This window comes from Sipha flava, unplaced genomic scaffold, assembly GCF_003268045.1.
Source record: "Sipha flava isolate LNK unplaced genomic scaffold, YSA_version1 101_pilon_pilon, whole genome shotgun sequence".
Lineage (NCBI taxonomy): Eukaryota > Metazoa > Arthropoda > Insecta > Hemiptera > Aphididae > Sipha > Sipha flava.
The window spans coordinates 160,784-184,628 of NW_020271715.1; the positions used below are offsets into that span (position 1 = coordinate 160,784).

The window sequence follows — 23,845 nt, forward strand, 5'->3', positions numbered from 1 at the left end:
CGATTCAATATCTGCAGAGCTGTGAAACAATGTGTAGAAATTCGAAATCTCCTGAAATAATATATAGTTTCAGGGAGGAACGGACGCTGTAGTTTTTATTGCTACTATACGTACATCAGTTACGCAATGCACACACTATCGTAGTATCGCCAACTGCTGCTACCGCGTACTTTTAAACTCGTAAACTATATTTCCCATAAGCTGTGCGCGCACACCAGCCAGAGTGTAATTTGACAAAACCCTACGAACGCCTGTAATTTATATACGTGTTGTGCTTGATGTAGAACGTTGTTAAATCGTTCTTTTTTTTCTTTCCCCTACCCGGCCAAAGTTATCCATATCCATATGCCGTTTTATCGCCTAAAATACTTCCAGCGTCCAAAAAGCACACTCGCCCGCCGCGGCCCCGTTTACCGTGTATATTACAGTGCACGAAATACGCATTACTACTGTTACGAGCGTGCGTGCGTGTACTTCTCGACCACTGCGTAGTGTCTATACTCGTACTATATTTCCATAAAGACTGTAGTTCTGAATGAGCCTATTAAAAAAAAACTGAAATAATAATAATACCTAATAATAAATACAATTTAACCGGATGCTCTCGCCTCTAGACCTTCATTATTTCCTCTGTAATCCCACAGCAATGTCATAAATTACACACAACAGTCCGAAGGAGATTTAGACGTAATAATATTACAACGGCGCGACGACTCACACCGTTACGTACGTCGGTGCACGTCGTCGTCGCCGTTTCCGATTGAAAATTCAACTGGAACCATGTTGAACAATAAGCGCGTATGTGTAAGAACGCGAGGAGAGAGAGGAGAGGGAAAGATAAATACTCGTAGTTCGGATCGGAAAATAAAATACAATTGTAATCAAAACGATTGTACGTGTATTTAAGGTGACCATTGTCGTTTATTATTATTATTATTATTATTGAATTCCACGGCGGCCAATTAAATGATTGATGTCAATTGGTGGTGGCCGTTGATCCCCACGGGCTTACCATGTTATTACCGTGGTTGTCATCATCGTAGAGTGGGCTCTTCCTGCACACCCACGTATCCGCCGCCGCCGCCGCCGCCGTCACTGAAATCACGCACTGTACAACTTGAACTTCCTCACGTACTTGCTTACTGCACCCTTGGCACAAGGTTTAAGCGCCAGACACGTGGCCACGTCCTCGGGCTGTTCTTTCCACACAACGTGATGCACACCATCAGATGTCATAGCCTCGGCTACGCTTAACAATGTCGACTCGTCAGGTACCTATCATGTGACACAAACAAAATATTAATAATGACAGCAACAATAATAATTATTATGATGATGATAAGGATATTGGTGATTATAATAATAATGATTTCTGTAGTAGCCATAATATTTATTAAAATTAATTGACTAAATAATTTGAGAATAAGATCAATTTACACTGTTTAAATCGTTTGACGGAACACAAAAATTAAACGAAATAATTGACGAATATTATAAATTTGGACGTTAAAAAGTATAATCTAACTTATCAAATAAAATAATATATATATATATATATATATATATATATTTCCTAAATATTTGCAACATCTCTACGTTATATAATAAGACAGCACTAGGGGGAATGCATAAAATCAATGGCACAATTTTTATGACACTAATACCGAGAAAAGCGTATGAGAAAAACGCAAAACCGAAATCAAAACGGATATTTTCTCCGGAGTGGAAAAACAAAATAAAATTCAATTTAGAATTAAATAGGATTAAACACGAGAACACAAAAAAAAATTCATGTCTGATCTACACAGCTGAAAAACAATATGGTATCGGAAAAGTGGATCGCTATGTTATCAAAATAAAATATTTCTAAAATAAATAGACCCGAGATTCATTGTTAGTAAATATATGAAAGAATAATAAATCAAGGAAATGAATTTAGTAGAAAAAACCTCAGTGAATAATCTATATGCAAGAATGTTCAAAGTAATTTAAATTTAAATATAAACACAAAAAATAAAGACCCAAATAATTATTATTAATTAAACTTAAAAAAAAAAAGGATAAAAAACTGTTGACTTAAGAAAAGAATATTAGTTTTAAAGCTTAATTTATTATTAGACACAAATTAGCTAAAATATTTAATTTAAAGGTTTTAATAGATGAAAATCAAAATTAAAAATATAGGTTGTATGTTAAAATTTATATCGTTTATTATAATAAAATAGTAAACAATAAATTATTTTATAAGTTCTATTATATTTACTTCTTTCTCACCCTTCAAAACTGAAATTAATCATTTAACCGCTAGTTTTTCCAAGCTGCTCTAATGACTAATGCAATATAATCCACACTTTGTATGTTCTTATTATGTTTCACTCTTCTCTCTATAGCAGCGGTTCCAAAAACTTTTACGACCACAGAACGGTTCATCAGAAAATAATTTGAGTTTCCTGAAACCCCAATGTCTCCAATTCCGACTTAATACCAGTAAATAACCTTACTGAATGGTTTTTCTATAAATATTCAAAGTATTCAACACAAAAACTTTCATTCAATTTCAATTGCAATGTACTCGTTAATTTGTATTATTTAATAACTTCCCTTTATAATGTCAATTTTTAACGTCACTATCATATCCTTTATTTCCATCAACAAAAAAAGTATTTCATTACATTGTATACACAGTATACTACCAATACATTATTTATATGATACTGATAACATTAATTGTTGAGTTATTATAATATATAATTAAAAACTCTTATAATGTAAGTTTAATTGAGAAAAGTATTATATCTTATAATAATAATAATAAGTCATATGAGTTAACACATGATAATATTTATACAATTTTTTTGATACAAATTAAAAAAGAATCGTATATTATCAATAGTATCATGAAAAATATGGCATCTCAACAAATTTTAATATCCCGATGTATATAGTATTCCGAAGAATATGGTATCTCGACAAATATAGTATCCCGAGGCATAGAATATCCCGAGGTATATAGTATCCCGAAGTATATGGTATCCAGAAGAATATAGTATCTCGACAAATATAGTATCCCTAGGCATAGAGTATCCCGAAGTATATAGTGTTCCGAATAATATGTGATCTCGATATGTTACCAAAAATATATGCATTATTCAGTTAAACTCAATCAAACACACCATACACATACTTATTTTTAGAAAAAACATCACACCCAACAACCGCAAAGAAACATCGGTATCTCGCTATTTCATTATGGTGCGGGAGCATCAAAACTGAGTTCTAACAAAAAAAATATCTTATAACGTTTGTAGATCGATTTCAACATAAATCGTGTACATATGTGTATAACACATGTGCATGATGTACATGTTTGATATCGTCATATCGGTATCAATTAAAAACCACAAAACTAAATTAAACGTCATCGTTTCATCATCATCAATTAATTGCAATAGATGTAAAACAATAACCCCTTCGATCGAAAACGGGAAGCTGAAACATCTACAAAACTCGCTACTCTATATTATAGGTCGATCGGTTTCGATTTACGCCGCGTTTGGAGAACGCCGGCAACGCGACGAGCAATAATAATAATTATTATTGCGGCGGTTAAAATGTATTGATGCTAGTCCCAACACGTGTTGAACTCTGTCCGTACACGTAACGCGCGTCTTCGTGATTGAGACTTACTTCTAATACGACTTTGTGCATGTTCCCGAGGTCTTTCAGATACGCCTGTGTGTCCGGGTCCGAGTAATAAGTGTGTACGGCGGCGACACACGCGTGACACGCTTGGGCTATAACGGCGCCAGTCGGCCATTTCAGGACTCTAGTCAGATCGCCGCGCACCAGTACATACTGAACGACGTTACTCATCGTTAACCTATTGAATCAAAACCAAACAATCAATTAAATACAGTTAACGCTCGGCACGGTCGAGATCACGTACAAACACGTCCACGCATCATATCGCGTGTGAAATATTTGTTTATAAAAAAAAAAAAAAAGGTCGACAGAATTATAGTGATACACTGATACTTATAGCGACGATGATAATGATTGATATGTGAAAGGATTCACGCGTAGGAATTTACCTATCTGTTAGATTTATCTGTTGAAAATAAATAATGTGATTTACACCATACAAAAATAATAAACATTGTATATAATAGAATAAAATATGTATAATACATTAATTCAATACATTAGATAGCAAAAAAAAAAAAAAAATTACTAGTTTTAAGAATAAAAATAATAATAATAAAAAATAATAATAATAAATAATATATCAATCGAAAGAGTTTCGGCGTCTGTACACGGCTACGGCTCTGAGTCGTATGTCCTCGAAACACAGTCCGATGTCCATTTTCAAATTCCTTACCCGGACCTGAACGTCTTCCCGCATCAAGTCAAAGCACATGGCTATGATACCCATGCCCAACAACAAATAAACAAACTTGATGATCAAATTCATCGGGTGAATGACTCCGGATTCTTTGGCAGTGCCCACCGGCCCAAAATTCTCTATGCCAATCTTGCATAGGCTGGTGACGCAAAAAAACATGCAGTCCATGTAAGACCAGTCTTCAAGGGTGACGAATGTCACCGTGCCGGCAGCCACATATGCTACCAACACCCACAGGCAAGCCGTGGACGGTACGATCACTCTCGACTTCTGCGGAAGCTGCTGGTTGTACAAATCTCCGCCGCCAACCTTGTCTTCCATGCTGCATTGGTACACCCATGTGTAAAGCCATCGAAAAGTCTGAGCCAACACCTATTAAGGAAATATTAAAAATAATACAATAACCAAAACGGGTATACAATCAACTAAATTAATAAAATAAATAAACTTTGCTTAACAGTCGCGATTATTAAGTTTTCCGATCAGGGGGGAGGGGCGTCTATATTGTGATGTATTTTTGGTTTATTCACCATCCACCTTTCTGTTTCTGAAATATCTCATCGTCCCCTATGCAACTTACAGTGTCACGATAAAAGGTCAATGATAATGTAATTATTTCCGTCGTCGTTCATTCGGTTTGGTTACTTGGCAACTGGGATGGAAACGAAAACAAAAGTAAATCTAACAATCACCGAAAATAATAATTGATGTGCAATAATCAAGATTGATTGATAACATGTTATCGGCAAAACGTGCTAGTGATAGACTTTATTCATACTTATTTGTTTGTAGAAAAAAATCGTTTTTGGAAGTGGAGGAGCGAAAACGGTAATTTGTTACACTCAACAATGTTTGAGCACATTAAATTCCCAATAATTTTAAAAATTCATGGTCTACCACAGGCACGAAGACAGTCATCGAATACGATAAAAGCTTGAACAATAATTTATGGCGCTTCAAAACCTTCCGCTATAAAAATAATATACATGTTATTTATATGTATATTCTACGCGTATAATAAAAAACCATGAAAATTAGCTACGTTGGCAACGATAACCATTTTAGGATTGTGGTGAATGACTCTTTATAAACACTGTACGTTAGTTAATAGTGACGACGGCAAACTTAAAATATAAAAAACATAATAAACTAATATCTTATTTGGATCTTCTAAATTTCGCTGTAAGCCTTGAAAAAAATATGCGTTTGAAGAACCAAAAGAAAAAAAAAATTGTTAAAATTAAAACTAGTAATATTTTATTTATTAGAAAAAATGCGAACAATCAAATAACAAACTACAATCCATCACTCCAAAAAGGTACACTGATAAAACTAAAAACATACATGATTACGGTATACGCATTTAAGTAATAGTTCATTGATGTTTGTTTAATGATTTTAACTTTTATCGTCAAAATAATTCATTTTACAAATTAAAAAATAAAATAAAAACACCATTCTGTGGACTGTATGTTGATATTATATAAAATAGTCACGCTAGCCAAATTTCGATAGACAACATTAATAATTCAGTGTTTGTTAAAATCAGCTGAAACCTTGATGTGTGTGCACACAAACATTAAAAAATGTGATAGATTTGTTAAGTTGTGACAGTTTTAAACTTTTCCTCTCAGAAATTTCAACGATAATTAAATTTTCAACAAAATATTTTAGTTAAACATTTTAAATTTCAATGCAATATTTTCCATAAATTTGCATACAAAAAATTAAAGTTAAGTTAATTATTAACTTAATGAAACTTATATAGAACCATTCATTACGAAGTTGCATGTACTCGGGTCTGAAATAATGTATCTTATTACAAAACGAGTGCACAAAAATAAAATTGTAATATAAGTATAAACAATTTGATCGATCGTTTTAAATTAAATTATATCCTTTTTTTCCGGCATATTGACAGACATTTTGTAAAACGGCATAATTCATTATCACTAATTGTTTATAATTTCCGTGGGTTAGTATTATGAAACTCGTAGTTAAAAATGCATAACAAAAACTAAAAGAACAGTTGTATGTCAAATTTTAAGACTACCGCTGTCTATTAATTCGTTTGAAACCATACAATCTTATTATTCTATATACCTGCTATCTTTTTTATTATCATTTTACAAGCAAGCATATTTTTTTTACTCGTATTCTGAAGAACACTCCTCTTACAAATTAATCCAGACTCGGGTAGTATTCAGAATGCTTTTTAATTATTCTAAGTGCCTACTAAATACTATTTTCTGTTAATTTCTTCATTGGAGTACTTTTAATCATTGAGAAAATTTTTACTTAACGCATGTACTTCATCGAAATTAAAATAAAAATCTCACTTCATTACAAACAAATTACAGATTATAATCAATTTTGTTCATTCGACTATGGTATAGCATGGCTCGCATACTTTTTTATCTGGCCCGTACTTCATTTTCAAATAACTTCATAACATTTTAGCGTTTATCGGTATTTCGTTTTATTACGTTAATTGTAAAATGTAGATATAATATTCTTATCTAATTATTATTATTATTATTATTCTAGTATTGAACTAAAGCTTAATTAATAAATTCTTAATATAATATATATCCATATCAGCATAGGTAACGCAGCTATAGGTATTTATATTAGGTATAGGAGTATAGGCTATAGGTATTAAATACTTTTTTTATATTTTGTATTTTATTGTATGGGTTCAACCACAAAAATTAAATTAAATTAATGCTAACCGTCAAATTTTAATAATTTTTTTTCTTTTTTTTTTTTTACTGTCTTTACACTGACCCCCAATTTTAAAGTTCTATAAATGACCCTCTATTTACTTTAAGTAGTCCTATCCCTGAACTCTGTATCGACAAATGCATGTACTGAAAACTATTATATACATTTGTATCGTATAACTAATTTCATTTTCTTATAACTTTTTAAAACTTCCTTTTTAATTTCTAACCTGTATTAATCAGGACAACATGACAAATATTACACCAAGGGCTATTATGACATTTATTCGTAAATAGGGGCCGTATAGTAAATGCCTAGAACATGAGGCATTACCCTAAATAAATACAAGATGATTTAAGTACGCTTGCATCGTTTTAAACTTTATACGTCTATTAAACAGACGTTTGTTTGGATTAAAAATCAACTCGTGTTGAAGATTGAAATTACAATATTAGTTAAAAATATAATTCATAAAACGAATGTATAATGAAGAAACGTAATATGTACTGCAGTCTGAACAAACGCCACAAAATAAACTCTCGTCAGTCGAGTGAAGTACAAAATAAAAAGTTAACCTCAAATGTGTATAAATGGGCACCCATTAGAAAAGGAAAGATGGGGGACTTGCCTCACTGAAAAAATAATGAATACTTGCAATTTAATAAAAATTGTTATTAACAATAAAACAGGATATGAAATATGTATTATACAATTTGTTTTACTCCCGTAACCATACCTCCTATGGGTGCCCATTCGTAAATATTACAGTATGATGTATAATATACCACCAAGACGGCGTACCTTTCCCATGTTACGGAAGTAGAGGACGTACAGGGGTATGCCAAACACGGCGTACACGACGGTGGCAGCCTTTCCCAGCATGGTCTTGGGCACCACGTTGCCGTAACCGTTCATGGTGAATATGGACAAAGAGAACATGAGCGCGGCGGAGAAGGACCACGTCTCTTCGGTGGTCTTTCCGTCGTATCCCTTCTTGACGATCAGGGCGAGCTTCTTCTCAAACCGCAGCAACGCGTCCTTGACCTGGCTGCGCCACCTGGGCTCGTCCAGAACGTTGACGGTGGCCGTCACGTTCCACACGTCCGCGGTGCAGTTGTGCCGGAGCATCTCGACCGCGTGCTGCTGCGCGTCGCCTGCCTGGCCCTCGATCTGTATGAAGCAGAACGCACCGACCACCGCGTAGCCGACCACCAGGCCGCCGACGCCCACCTGCGTGCACATGAAAGCCACCAGCTTGCGGCAACACTCCTTTAGCCGCTCCTTGGGGTTGTCCGTGTATACCGCGGCCGCGGCCGCCGACGACGACCCGGTGCTGCTCTTGTCGCCCACCACCGGCACCATTGCGCGCCGCCGACTGACCGCGGTCGCCGTGCGTTACGCCACCGCGGCCGCAGCAGCACCAGCCGCAGCCGTAGGTCGTACGTGCGCGTGCCAAGGATGTTGTAATATTGTCGTGCGCGTTGCGTACGGCGGAACGCCGCGTACAGAAATAGAAAGCGCCGTCGCCGCCACCGCTGAAAATGCGTGCGGCGCGCGTGGTACGCGATAATGGTACCCGCCGTGCGTACTATCGACACGGCGGGTACAATAATAATATCGCACGCGCCATCGCGACACCCGGCACACGTTTCCCTAATTATACGTACAACGAGAAAACTCATCGCTGGAAGGACACGAATAGAGGAGGCCTACAATCATTAATTGTTCGTATTTTACACGCACTAGTTCAACTAAAAATTCTAGTTAAATATGTACGTTTTAAATAACCGTTCGTACACAAATAAGGATGACGGTCAGCCTTAATGAAGTGTCCGAATAAATTTTACAATATTTTTACACTACAGACTACTCTACTATACTACTACTCATTTTGGTGAATCCAATAGATAATAATGTATTTTTATTTAATTCCTCGAATATTTTATACATGTGTTTCACTTATTTAAAGCATAGAGTAAATATTCTAACCGGCAAGACGCAAATCATATTTTTCAATAATGTTTCATGACTTAGAAAAACATTACATACACACTTCACTATTTGTACTACCTACATAAAAAATATATACACAATTGTAGATCTTGAATATAATTAATACGTTCGCTGAGATCGCTAGACATTACTATTATTGTTTTGAAAATTGCGTTACAGAGCGATCCGGTTTCATGAACGTAAACATTATCGCATAAGGCTCGAGCCCAAAAGGCTATAATTACAAAAAGGGTGAGGAGCTTTGTCTTCTACCCACTACAGCATACATTACTCGCCATGTAAACTTTACCATTGTGATTAAGAAATCACGGAATTCAACGACAAACCATAATAATTGGTCAATTTCAACGTTAGTTATGATGAGACAAATGTTGACATTTTTTTTTGTTATATACCGATTATAACTAGATTTTCTTTACGCCCGGCTTAATGGTTTTCCCCTCTTAATACAACTCTTAAGGATAATCCTCGATATTAACAAAAACATTTGTGGTTAAAAGGTATTTTTTCGTTGATACTGCATCACGCGCAGTGGGCAATACACGACGTGCAAGTGGAATATGTACATATAAAAAGCGTAAAAAGTGACGAAAAACCTCGAGGGATGTGTAATAGCTAACATAATAGACATGTGATAGCGTGTCCAATATAGTTACGGAATCAAGTCATATTTTCATTGACGATCACACATGTTTTATACACAGCAAACACTAGGATTCAATAACTTTATAACCTACCCTAAATATCGTTGTATAATGCCATAAATTGTATCAGCCTGAAAAGTTTACCGAAAACTTTATATATTGTACGTAAGGTACATATGTTAAGTATACCATTCAACGATACGAATGTTTTCAGTAACAATACGCGTTTATCCATTATATATAAATGTATATGCGTGTGTGTGTGTACGTGTGTAAAGTTATACGTACATTGCACTTGTACCTAGTAGTGCTGTAAGTTCTGTCTCTCATTCAAATATGTTTTTTTAACCAACAAAAAAACGTTAGAAAAATTTACCAGAATTCATTGCTTCTCAGGATTGACTCTCAGAAAGTCTAGACCTCAATATTTTGAACTTCCGGCTATGGAGTATTTTAGAAAAAAAGAACTGCTCTAAACACTATCGAAATATTGAATCATTAAAACTTGTTTTAATAAAAGCAGCGGCCTCAATACCGTTAGTACGGGTATCGTGCTGTAATAAACGTGTGGTCAAATCGTTTGAAGTTTGTAAAGGCAAAATATGAACAATTTTAATAATATTAATATTTTGTAGTTATTATGTTGATAATTAATAAACAGCATCAGATTTTTTTTATATTTACTTATTTTGTGAATTATATATACACATTTAAATGAGGGACAGAACTTATGGCACTGTTAAGTAGAATCTATAACGCGGATTTCTCTCATTAAAGTTGATTTATACATATTTTATAAACAGTGCGTTTGTTTATACAATTCAAAATTAGAGGACATTAATATAATAATAGCTATAGCTCCTTATACCTATATTTTATAAAGTACCTTTAAAAATAGTCATATTGAAAATAGGCCCAAGATCTTGTTCTCATATAGCTCAGTTTTTTTCATAATAGGTAAGTTACTTTGATCCGTATTCCAACTATAAAACGAGAAATTTCAGTAAAATATGTATAAAATAAATACATATCTAGCGTGATCATGTTGATCTTATCTTAAAGGTATACCATATAACTTATAATAAACTATAAAGAAAACCTAATGCGATGTGCACATAGATTTTTTTAAGCCCTAAAATGGGCTTAACAACTAGTATTGATAATACATATGAATCGCTAAATGTTTAAAGAGGACTTCCGACAGTTTTCAAATTTTACAGAAAAAAAAAATCGCAGAAGATCTACCGCAGAAGTCCCCTTCTAACATTAAATGAAAAAGTTATCGTTCTATTACATCATCTATTCACAGCAGAAGTCTTTTTTCAACATTTAACGATAGCTCAACCTATTATTTATATGAATATACAAAAAAAAGTATTTTCAATAAAAATATAGATATCCCCTTTTATCATTTAACGATTCGTATATTATAGTTTATAAACGATTTGCTTCGTAAAAAATAATAAACCTAAAATTTGATATTGAAAGGTATAAAATTGCCCTTGGCACGTATAGACATAACATTAAATACGTAAACTAATCTAAATATCGTCATTTGATCCAACCTCTATGATTTAATACACTTTATTTAATATGTATTATATGTACTAATACGTTACTATGTACTTAGATATATATTTTTAGTATAATTAAGAGTTATTTCGAAATGACCTAACATAAACTACAAACACATTATAGTTTATTTAGATGAATATTTGAAGTTGTATCCAGGTGTATATTCAAATAAATCTATTTAATATATTGTTAGTCCGATGAGAATGAAAAAGGACGTTATTCGATGGTAAAATTATTATATGACTACCTTCCTACTTATGCTGTGATCTACTTGTTTCTCGAAGTTAACTATTCTTTTCGAACGGAATCCCATTATGTTTTTGGATTAATAAACAGCATTAATGCTTCAGAAAAAGCAATTTTACAACTGGGGTTGTCTCGCGGATCGACAAAAAAAAAAAGTGTGAAAATTATAAATTAATCATTGCGGCCGCGACAGAGAAAAATTCAGACCATTTCACAGACTGGATAAACAACACGTACAAAAACGATGGTGGGGAGGAACTCTGGACCGCGTCCAACTGCGGGCTTGTTTCCATAGCAAACACGAAAATATACACGCACGAAATTGTCTTCCATTAGTGCATGTAACATTTAAAAACTACCATCAGCTCGATCAAAATGTAGATAAACTATAAATATATGTACGTTAAAATAAATCCATGCGTAGGTGATAAACTGATGACTAACAAGTTAGAGTACTAATAAAAATTTTCTTTCAACAAAATATTTGTACAACGTGGCGATAAATAATTTTATTAATATTTTCATATAATCAACTAAGGATATACATGACGACAAATTAACAGACAGTTGATGTTTCTTAGGTAAAGCGTAATACGTCTATACCTACTAACGAGATCGATGTTTCTTTTTTGAGCCAAACAATGTAAACGCACCATTATAAAAATGTGGATATTATGTTATGCGTTGCATTTAGTAAAATCATAACGCATCATAAAGTCAGTATAACTTTAAATTAACATCGCATTAAAAATATACAAATTAGAAATATATAACACTTTTACAGCTACTATGTACCTACGAATTAAAATATAATAACAAATATGCAAATATTTCGCGTGAATGTGAGTAAAACGTTTTTTTTTATCAAATTAAAACACTAATTATTTTTAAGTATACCTATACATCTATGAAAATATAAAAATTAACTATTTTCGCACAAAATTCCATAAACAAAATAAGACCATTTTTTTTTTATTACCAGTTATACTACTTACTAAATACTTTTAAAGTATACAAATTTGAGTTTTCGATTTAAAAATTATTACCAGTTGGTAGAGCACTATGGTTTTTTTTTAACCCTTAGCTTTTCCAAGAACGAATTTTATCAGCTGTCAGATCGCTAATATCGTAAACTTTTCAAGCAACTTAACAAAATAATACAAATTATATTATTTGAGAAATATGTATAATACAATATATACATGTATCTACTACAATACGTAATAATTATAATAGCAGGGTTAAATTACAAGCTTAAAAATATAATAACATATAATAACAATTATAATAAATATATAAATATAATACAAGCTTTTAATTGCTAATTTTTATTTCGAATGTCTTTTTATTATTTTTGATTCGTATAATTTGTACGTTGGTCAAAATATTCATACTAAAATTTTACAAACAGAAACTTTTTTGCTACCTTTGCTACCTGTGTAAAGTAGTAATTAGTACTACAAAAGAACTTAGGCAATTACTTAAAATATTTAAAAATAAAACGAATATATATATATATCAAACAATTGCTGAATATAATACATATTAAGTATATCTATGGTTCTTATCATATCTCATAATGTCATATAAGAAATTAGTTATGTATAATTCATACATGTTCTCCCTAATATAAGAATTAATATATTCCAGTAAAATTTTTCCAAAATGTATAGTATGTATTATTTATTATCTATTATTTAAAAAACAAATTAGATTAAGAAAATCAAACATTTATACTTATATAAATGAAGCTAGTTGTACAATTGACAATTAGAAATACATTGATTTCCATGGATTATTAATTTTATATATAAATGATAATTAAAATATTCTTATCAGCATATATATAGCGTGCCATTTAATTAATAATAATACATATAATTATGAATATCCGATAGTGGTTAATTTGAATTTATTAATTATAAGTACTTCGTACAAAACGTTGAAGTTGAAATTCAAAGCAACTTATCAGATCAATTGCTACAATTTAAAACGTAAATCTACAACTAAAATATGTCACAGAAAAACTCAACTGGAAATATTATTGAAATCTAAAATTAAAAATGTAATGTACTAATAAAACTAATTTATGAAACGCTTAAAGCCGTAAACATATTTATAAAAGCTTTTATATTTTTAATAAATCAAATAATCTCAATATAACTATATAACATATAACCTATTCAATAAAAATGGTTGTTTACCGGTAAAATTGGTAGAAACAATAAATATTACATATATGCTTTTAGAACTAGCGAACAAACAACGAAGTAATAAATAAGTTAATGATATACTGCACTTACGAAAATAATTCAAATCATTATTATTATCTCTAAACATAGTCTTATAATTAATGGATTTCAATTTAAGTAATAAAATATATTATTATCCATTAAAGTGAAGATTGGATATACTTCATCATGGAATAAGGATTGATTCATAAGTGCAAAGAGAACCTGAGAAATTAGTGTAAGTATATATAAAATATAGTAACCGTACCAATACAATGGAAAGAACATTAACACATAACAAAATAAAACATAAAAACATAACATAAAACATATAAACACATAACTATTATATTTGTACATCATTTTTCTAATTTATTCTTTTCGATAATCGGTATAATTAAAATAAATTATATAATATGAAATAAATACATATCACAAATTAACGGTAATTTAACGCTTTATCAATACACAAAAGAATCAAAAATTAAAAATAATTTTATAAATTGCAAAAATTTGATTGCATTTAACTCCATACGTTTGTTTTTCAAATTAAGTGATACGCTTCAAATAACATGACGAAGAAAAACTAAAACACAAAAATGTTCTGCTACATTCTTTTCCTTTTATGATTATAGATTGAAGATGCTATTAAATTTTTTCAAAACATCGTTGTTAAATTATTGTTATACTTATTGCTCTACATTATATTATAATGACGTAGCAGATGACTTTGTATAATAGAAGTTGAAACATGGACCTGACGTTTCATAAATTTTAATCTGTGTAATAAATCAAAACACCTACACACTTATACAATAGTGTTATTCGAAAAAAATTATTTTCATTAGAAATATTATAAAGCCCATATTTAAAGGACGTGGTTATATTGTGATCAGCTGTATAATTAGAAACGGGAAATGTGGTACATGAAAATTAAATATTAAAATATGCGTGTCATGCGGTAGGCATCTTAGAATCAATACATTCAGAACATAATTCAATTTTACTATTGAAACTAAAAGGAAATTATGAATAATGATATCTACTTATTTATTTTGACTAATATGAAATATAAAAAAGATTGATTTATGCTATATTACTTAACTTAAATAATTTTAACTTACAATTATTTTTCACAATTTATTGCATCCCACAATTTTTTTAAAAAAAATTATTACTCTTCTATGCCTACATGCGTTTTAAAATTTTAAAATCTTATACGAGTATGATTTTAATAAATTATTATCATTTTTAATAACAATTAGCAAATGTAAGAAAATGTGTCTGGTACATTTTAAAAATCAAGAAGGTATAATTTAAAATATTGCAACACGCCTAATTTTACTTATTAAGAGCAATAGGACAATAAGGCATCTTCTTGAATGGTCTAAGAAATAAAACAACATATTTCTTACTTTTTGAGTCATGTGATCTGTATGAGCTTTAATAATTAATACTCATATATTTACTAATATTAATATATGTACTAGTAATTATATATATATTTGATATATGATGATATTTTAACAATAGCAATTTAAGGGTAAGTCTCGTAGGGTTTTAATAAATTATTTTAATATTTATTAAATCTTTTCCTTAATTATTCAGCTTTTCTAAAATCCACCTCACATAATATGTTTAAAAAAATATGCTTAAAATAACCGCAACTATGAAATGTTGAATGTTATGTATTGGACAAGTAAATATTAAGTACTCAACGACGCCAAAAGTCAAAAAATCCGAAAGTAAATTAACGAAAAAAAAAATATTTTAGTAATTGATTTAATTTATTTAAGAATTTATTTAATTTATTATCGGTTTATTTTTATACAAATTAAAACAAAACCATTTTTAGCATTTCTTATTTTGTATATATAGCCACAAAAATCAACCAATTTGTTGTACTTATAATTTAACTTTGTAGTACATTAATTTTTAATCTAATTTTAATCAATATTTAATAGTACAAAACTATGAATGCTCAATTTAAAAAATATTATTTACTCTCTTATTAAACTTAAAATTAAAAAATAGTAATCACATTTTCCTTTCTTTCCATTAAATACTAAATACATACTCAAACAAAAATTCAGTCTTAAAAAGATTAAGAAGATGCTAAAAAATCGAGAATAATGAAAGTATAAAAATATAATATGTACTGAAAAAATATCTATATACTATTTTTAAATATTAATTTAGCTTGATTTATTAACTGTAATTCATTATCGAAGTTATAGTTCATCAATATGTTTGTTTAAGTAACACTTTGAATATTAAGTGACCCCAAACAGATAGGTCATTTTTGTCTGCACACAATGACTTAGACAATATGAAAAAACTAGGCTAAATAAATATTTATTTTTTTATTTAACCACATCGAACATCATTAAAATTGGATTGATTATATTCAACCCTCAATTCTATACCACCCACAGTCCACACAATATGTACAACCAAAATCATTATCTTATACTAAGTACCTCATATTACATAGTATAATTCAAATATTTATACTACATATTAATGATATATTATGATACCTACTTAAATGGTGCTGATGCCACATGTATAATGTATAATTATCTACTATAATGTGAATATACAGACAAAAATAAAAATAAATGTATAACTAACCTTTTATTTCCATTTTCATAGATCTTTATTTAATCATTACATTAATACTTTATAATCAATCAAACATTTTTAGTTTTTTTGAATAAATACATTTTAATTTTATAAAAAATGTAATAGCAAAAAATAAAAAATAATAATAAATAATAATAAAATAATAATAAATAATTTATAAAAATTATAAATCTCTTATCAAATGCCTAAATAACTCATAATAGAATTTAAATAATTCAATAAAAACTTAATATTCAATCTTCTTCATGATCCATTATAATGGCAGATAATAAAATAAAAATTATTTTTCGAATTCTATAAGTTTTCATTGCATAAAAAAATGTTTTTCAAAGAATATTCAATAATATTCTAGATAAACAATATACCTATTTAGTATTTATAAATCAACTACAATAATATAAGAGTAAGAGTGATGTGACATACTTATTAAAAATTAACTAAAATATTTATTAATTGTTTAACTGTTCTCAATTTTGTTTTTCTCATGTTTAACCCAATAATTACTCATCTTAATTTTTTGATATGGTTCTAAAATAACTAAAAGAAGTCTATTCATTTATTTTTCATTTGGAAAAATTAAAAAAAAAAAATAACTCACTAGAAATATCTCCAGTATTCTAGTAGCTCAATGTATTTTTAGAATTACAAATTCTGATTACATTTTTAAAGGCTATGGACCTCATGCCTTGAAACTGAAATTTTCTAGTTCCTTAATTGTTTCAAAATGTAATTAACTTGAAATTAATATTTAACTAGTTTTAATTTTATAGCAGAAAAAGCATACAACTTTAAGTAAAAATCATAATTCAATTTAAGTAAACTAATTTAATTAGTTGGTATTTTTTTCAAAAACTTACAAATTGAAGATTATATAGATAAGTAAATAGTTTTTTGAACATTTTTAAGATACACCAAACAATGTAAACTCAACAAAACATGGAATAAAAACAATGATAAAAAAGGGAGCATATGGTGTTGAAAAATATTTTCACTGAAAAAAAAGTTCCGAAAATAAATAACTGGAAAAATATTTGATTGAAAATAATTTCATAGTAAATAAAAGTAAGAAAAAATAAAAATTGGATTACTAATCTTATGGAAAATAATTGGTTAAAAAATATTAATGGATGAATCTTAAAATTCAAGAACGCTAAAGACAGGGAAAGCTAATACCGTAGAAACCTAAAATTGTGGATGGATAAAATATGGAATGCTAAAAGTGCGGAAATCCAATATATTAGAAAACTAAAAATACTAGAATTAAATTTTTTATCAGATTGATTTTTTTTTTTTCAAATTGAACAAAAGACTATGTAATAAAGTTAATAAATTTTAATTTAATTTCAAGTCTATATACAATTATTATTGTGTTAAAGTATGACAACTGACAAGTCGCTCCCTACGCCAGCCAACTATAGTCTCTAAACTCGAGGTCCTTATGTCCTATATGGTTATATGGACCTCTCAATTGAGGTCGACCTCCATACACCCTTGGGGGTGGAAATAGTTCACATTGAGGAGAGACCTCTCTAGGATCTTGGAGGTGGTTGTGTGGATGCAGGTGCATTATACGCATTCGACATGTTAAAGGCATTTTCATATGGTTGCCCCTAGAGTGCCTTGATAAACTCTATCAAAGTACTCTAGTTACCCCGTGTGTAGATCCGCTACTGCTTAAGGTAGGCATAAGGGATCTAAGCAAGGGCGTATCTGAGTTGTGATCATGGGGGGCACTAATTTTTCTTCCATATAAACTTAAAAATAATTTACCGTTGATTACATATTATTCTGTTATATAGAAAAAAACAGCAATGGGGGAGCGAAAATGCCCAATTGCCCATATATACGCCCTTCAATTTAAAGTACAATGATCATTTTCATTGACTTTTAGGTTTCCAATAATTTATTTTCCTATCAATTATTTTCTAACAAATCTTTTTTCCATTCAATTATATTTTTAATTTCCAAAAAAATATTTTCATAAACCTTGGCATTCTTTAATTTTATATTCCATACTTTTAAAGTTTCAATCAATTTAGTTTCCAAACATTTAGCACCTCCCATAAAAAAAAACCGTTCTAAAATAATAAATAATTTAATTTTTATTTTTATATTGTGTTAACTTAATACAATAAAAATTATTGGATGTATAATATTTTTTCAAATTTTAAACTAAAAAAATGTAAAATGTAAATATAGAAGTAGGAAAAATGAAACAATCTTAAAAATATGAAATGAGGTTATACAGAAATAAAAAAAATTAGGATTACAAAATGACTGATAATAATAATAATAATAATAATAATAATAATAATAATTTTATTTTTTTATTTATTATTAAGTAACACCATTTTATTACATTATAAGTGTCTAATTATTTTCTTTAGTGTACTCTATCAAGCACTTGTAACTTTATGTATTGCACTAGCCAAGTAACCAACATTTTTGGTGGTAACGCCCGCCATTGATATACGGCCATCATTTGTTAAGTATACACTATGCTCTTCAATTAATGACTTAACCTGATCTTTGCTGAGTCCAGTGTAACAAAACATACCAATTTGGTTAGTTATATGCTCCCAATTTTGTGTAGAGCCTTCTTTGGCTAAAAGGTTTTTTAATTGGTTTCTGATTGATATTATTCTATCTGCCATACCTTTTACTTCAACTAACCACTGATTATTAAGTTTAGGTTGAGATAATATTTCAGACACAATCCTAGCTCCATTTATTGGTGGATTTGAGTACATTCCACGTATAATTATTTTTAATTGTGACATTATACGATCTGCTTCATCTTTATCTAAGGTTGTCAAGGTAAATAATCCTATTCGTTCTCCGTATAAGCCCATATTTTTGGCAAATGACTGAGCTAAAGCAATCTGGTGGCCATCAGATAAAAATGAACGAACAGCACTTGCATCACGATCAACATTTCCAGAAGCAAATCCCTGATATGCCATATCAAAAAATGGAAATAAATTTTTATTTTTAAACAATGCCGATAATTCTTTCCATTGTTCTGGTTTTGGATCAACACCTGTTGGATTATGAGCACAAGCATGTAGTAAAATTACTGATCCAGAAGGAGCTGAAGATAAATCTTCAACCATTCCAGCAAAATCAAGTCCACAAGTTTTTGGATCATAATATCTGTAAGTTTTTACTTCCAATCCAGAAAACTTAAATATCTGATTATGATTACCCCAGGTAGGAATAGGTACCCAAATTGTTTTCAATGGCGCATATCTTTGCAGGAATTCAGCACCAATTCTTAAAGCACCTGTTCCAGATATAGATTGAATAGAAGCATAGCATTTATCTTTAATAATAGGTGATTCATTAGATAATGCTAATGATATAGCTGAATTACAGAAATCAGAAATGCCACTTATTGGAGCATATTCTTTATCCAAATATTTATTTCTCAGTTGATTTTCTGCTTCTATTACACTAGGTAAAACATAAGGTTTACCATTGTCATCTCTGTAAGCACCAACTCCCAAATTAATTTTATTTGGATTTTTATCACGTTTGAAAGCTTCTGTTACACCAAGTATGGCATCTGGAGGTCCTTGCTGTACATTAGACCACCATGTTGAAATCATCCGTATCATAGAATTTTTCTGTTGTGTACACAGGAATGAAGAAAATGGATGATACTTTGACATTGACATGATTTTAATTTTGAAAGATATTCAGATGATAGATAAATATAGTAGTTGTGTAGTTGATATAATAGAATCACGATAAGAACCTATAAAATTCACAAAACACAAAAAAAATCACTGAATGGTGTAGTTAACAGTTAAAACGTGAAATTAAACACTTTATTTATATTGGACCAGTGGTAAAATTATTTTATTTTAATTATTTTATCAATACTTTTTGAATATGTTATTTGAGAAAATTAATTTAATTAAATTAAGATATTAAACATGCATGAAACTAAGAAATAGTCAATTATAATGGCCAAATAAACTTACAACTAGAGATTCAAAATTGTAGAAGCATGAAATATTAAACATGTTACATAAGATATTACAAAAGACAAAAGGGGAAAATAAATATAATCTGATAAAATGATATTTTAAAGAAACTTTACCAAAAAGATTATATTTAGGTAGTATGTCTAATTGTATGGTCTAAGTGATAGGTTAGGTGACAATTTTAAGTAATATATTCTATAGGGTATATAAATATGGTAAATATTATGTTATTGAAATTGAAGTACAAGTTGTAACCTTAACAATTCAAATACAACTTTTAGTTTTAACTTTTAAATGAGATTAAATTTAAATTTAAAACAATAATTAATATTTTGAACCTTTGAGTACTTCAATGCTCAATATAAAAATTACTCCACCAACTATACTACAACTATATCAAGCTATGTCTTACTTTTTAATTTTAACTTTTGTTGCTATTAATAAAATTAATTTAATACTAATCAAAAATTTAAAATTTTTATGAAATTTATGTAAGTGTAATGATAACATTAACATGAAAAGAAATAGCAAATCATAAAACCAAAACTAAAATATGGTACTTAAATAAATAATTTATATAAATTCATATTGCTGGATTGTAAAATTAATAATTATTATCCAAAAGCTAAATTTAAATATATTATAAGATACATATTTGTGTAAGAATAAAATATGATATAAAATAATATTTGTATTATTAATAATAAACTATGGACAATTTTTGGATTATATTTGATATCTATTTAAAAAACATATTTTCAAATTATTATACAGATTATACAGATAATAATTTTTAGACTTATAGTATGTAACGATTATATCATTGCAATTACGAACATTAAATAACTAAACACACTATTGTTATTAAATTTTACATGCAACTAAATGTATAAATTGTTGGTATTCATATATAAAATATCAACAACTAAATACCCAGTACATTCAATTAATTATTTTAAAAATAGGTATATTTATCAAATATTGTACACTAAATTGAATAAGGATATCTATAAATAAATAATAGAATAATTAATAACTATAATTGCAGAAAACTAAAAAGTAATTAGTTGAAATATTACTCAATATTATTGTTGTATTTCTCATATATAGGTATCATATGTATCAAACCAACTGCCTAAACATGAATTATGACATTGAATTTAACAGTAAACTTTCATTAAAGGTAAAAATATTAGTATTTGGAAAATACTAATCACTCGCTTTCTTCACGTATTTCAAAAAATAATACATAATGGATATACTATCATGTACTATAATTCAGTTGAAATAAGCGAAAAGTATTTAAAGTATAGTTCCCGCAACTAATTACGTATAGATTTTTTACGATAATTGATCTTTAAAATATTTAAAATTGTTTTCATATAGTAGGAAAAAATTGCTGTTAAAGAAGAATTATAAAAATAATCAGGTAATAAGAAGAAAACTAACGGAAGTGACTTTAAGTTGAACTTACGCAATTGTTTTGACCGTGTGGTTAGCGTCTATGGAACGTAAATGTCGTAAATGGTAGTTCTTAAAATCAATTTTTTTTATTAGAAATTAATAGCAATTAATAAATCAAAAACGATATGGATAAACAATTATATTTAAACAAACAAAACCAAACGTCAATAAGTTCTACAGCTAGTGTGTGTTATCTGAATTGGCGAATGATAACATGTTTTCGTACATAACCTAACAAAAAGCGTGCGCATTAATGTGCCACACTGAACTGTGTCAGGCAGCGCTTGAACTTGAAATATTTTCCGTACATGATGATCAAAAAAATTACTTTTTTCTAAAAAGTGCATTGACGATTTTTTAATTTTTTCGGGGGGAGGGGGGAAGGTTCTTTTACATTATCTCATAAATACGTATTATAGAACATTGTAATTTCAAGAAAAATATAAGCACAGAATATATTAAAGATTCTATTCAATATTCTATACAAATCTATTCTGTGATTTAAGTACCTAGATAAGCAGTAGCTGTAACAGACATTCAAATATACGGTCATACGGTTAAAATTACCAGAATTATATATAAGCGTATAAGCGTATAAAATATTTGACTACCTAAACGCGTGACCTAAGTGGAATTTCAGACCCCTTATTACTTAGTAAACTCTTCAGAATCCTCAAACGGATTGCTGTTTTTTCTTCTGCAATAAACTGATCACCGTGACCAATGGTGATGAATCTGATGGGGGGGACGGCCCAATTCGATAAACCAAAGGTATAAAAACAACCCTAAAAAAATGTATATTTTCATATAAAATAATTGTATATTATTTTCAGAATTTATTTGAACACTTAATATTATTAATAAAAATTAAAATGCCATTTATTTGATTTTAAACAGTTTTTACTGCAATACCATTCAAACAAGTGGCCAACCGGGAAACTTAGTATCCCACCTATCCGGACTGGACTGGCCCTTCTTCCAAGACACGTTAATGATAATGTAATCGCCTCTAAAATACTCTATGATGTTCATGCCATGGATGGTAAACTTACTGTGAACATGTTGTGAACACAAATATATATATATCTGTGGTTGTGATAAGCTGAGATCGAGTTTATCGAGTATAGCCAATCGGACAGCAGCATGTTCTGATTTGTTACGCAGTAGATTTTAATGGTAAGAGATAAAAAAATATTTTTAGACAAGAGATGAGAATTATGTTTGAAATGGGTAATAAACAATAACTTACCTCGTGCACATGTATTACATAAGTTACCGTACATATAAATATACACATACTGACAGGGGCGGATCTAGAAATGAAAAAAAGGGGAGCTAGTAAAGTGAGTTACTGCCATAATTCCTAGTGCATGTCGATTTGTACGAAGTTTTTCTTACTTCTAATTTTTTAAACATTTTAAATACCGACGTCCGACATGGTTTTACCTGATTTTTAAGGGGGAGGGGGCTTCAGTTCCAATAGTCCCCTCAAACTTTTATCTAAGCCTAACTGAAAGTAGGTCTGTATGAACAATTATATACTCGTAAAGTATAAGACTGAAAAATAACGAATCGTAAAATATAAATTATTTATTATTAAAAGTAACTATAATATAATTTCCTAGAAATATGGTGTCGATTAATTATGTATTCATGGAACTTGAAAGTAGTAATTCATTTTCAAGAAAAGTTGCAGCGTAAATAAAACAGTATCTGGCTATTCCTGCCACATCGATGAACTCCGAGAGATTTTTTTCGACTATTGGAAATATAGTGACCCCAAAAAGTTTTTTGTTGATAAAAATATGTTTATATGCTGAAATGTTCGTTCCAAAATTAATGGTGTGATAATATTTTTCTTGTCCTTACTCAACACTTAAATTTTATAATTAATCATTTTAATTCCAGAAA

The 23,845-nt window shown here is 29.6% G+C and overlaps 3 protein-coding genes across 3 annotated transcripts; all 3 read right to left on the reverse strand.

The window, feature by feature from the left end:
• Positions 1–875: 875 nt before the first annotated feature.
• On the reverse strand, positions 876–22,026 carry LOC112680286 (putative peptidyl-tRNA hydrolase PTRHD1). The gene is made up of 3 exons (XM_025550330.1): positions 21,945–22,026; positions 3,688–3,880; positions 876–1,275 (listed from the first exon to the last, which is right to left on the reverse strand). Exons 2-3 carry the CDS (start codon positions 3,871–3,873, stop codon positions 1,102–1,104), a joined length of 360 nt encoding a protein of 119 aa, XP_025406115.1. The 5' UTR covers positions 3,874–3,880; positions 21,945–22,026; the 3' UTR covers positions 876–1,101.
• Positions 4,223–8,596, reverse strand: LOC112680279 (TWiK family of potassium channels protein 7). The gene is made up of 2 exons (XM_025550318.1): positions 7,928–8,596; positions 4,223–4,774 (listed from the first exon to the last, which is right to left on the reverse strand). The coding sequence occupies exons 1-2, from the start codon at positions 8,486–8,488 to the stop codon at positions 4,286–4,288; spliced, it is 1,050 nt and encodes a 349-aa protein (XP_025406103.1). The 5' UTR covers positions 8,489–8,596; the 3' UTR covers positions 4,223–4,285.
• Positions 18,796–22,032, reverse strand: LOC112680271 (aspartate aminotransferase, mitochondrial). The gene is made up of 2 exons (XM_025550310.1): positions 21,945–22,032; positions 18,796–20,238 (listed from the first exon to the last, which is right to left on the reverse strand). The coding sequence occupies exon 2, from the start codon at positions 20,156–20,158 to the stop codon at positions 18,878–18,880; it is 1,281 nt and encodes a 426-aa protein (XP_025406095.1). The 5' UTR covers positions 20,159–20,238; positions 21,945–22,032; the 3' UTR covers positions 18,796–18,877.
• Positions 22,033–23,845: the final 1,813 nt, after the last annotated feature.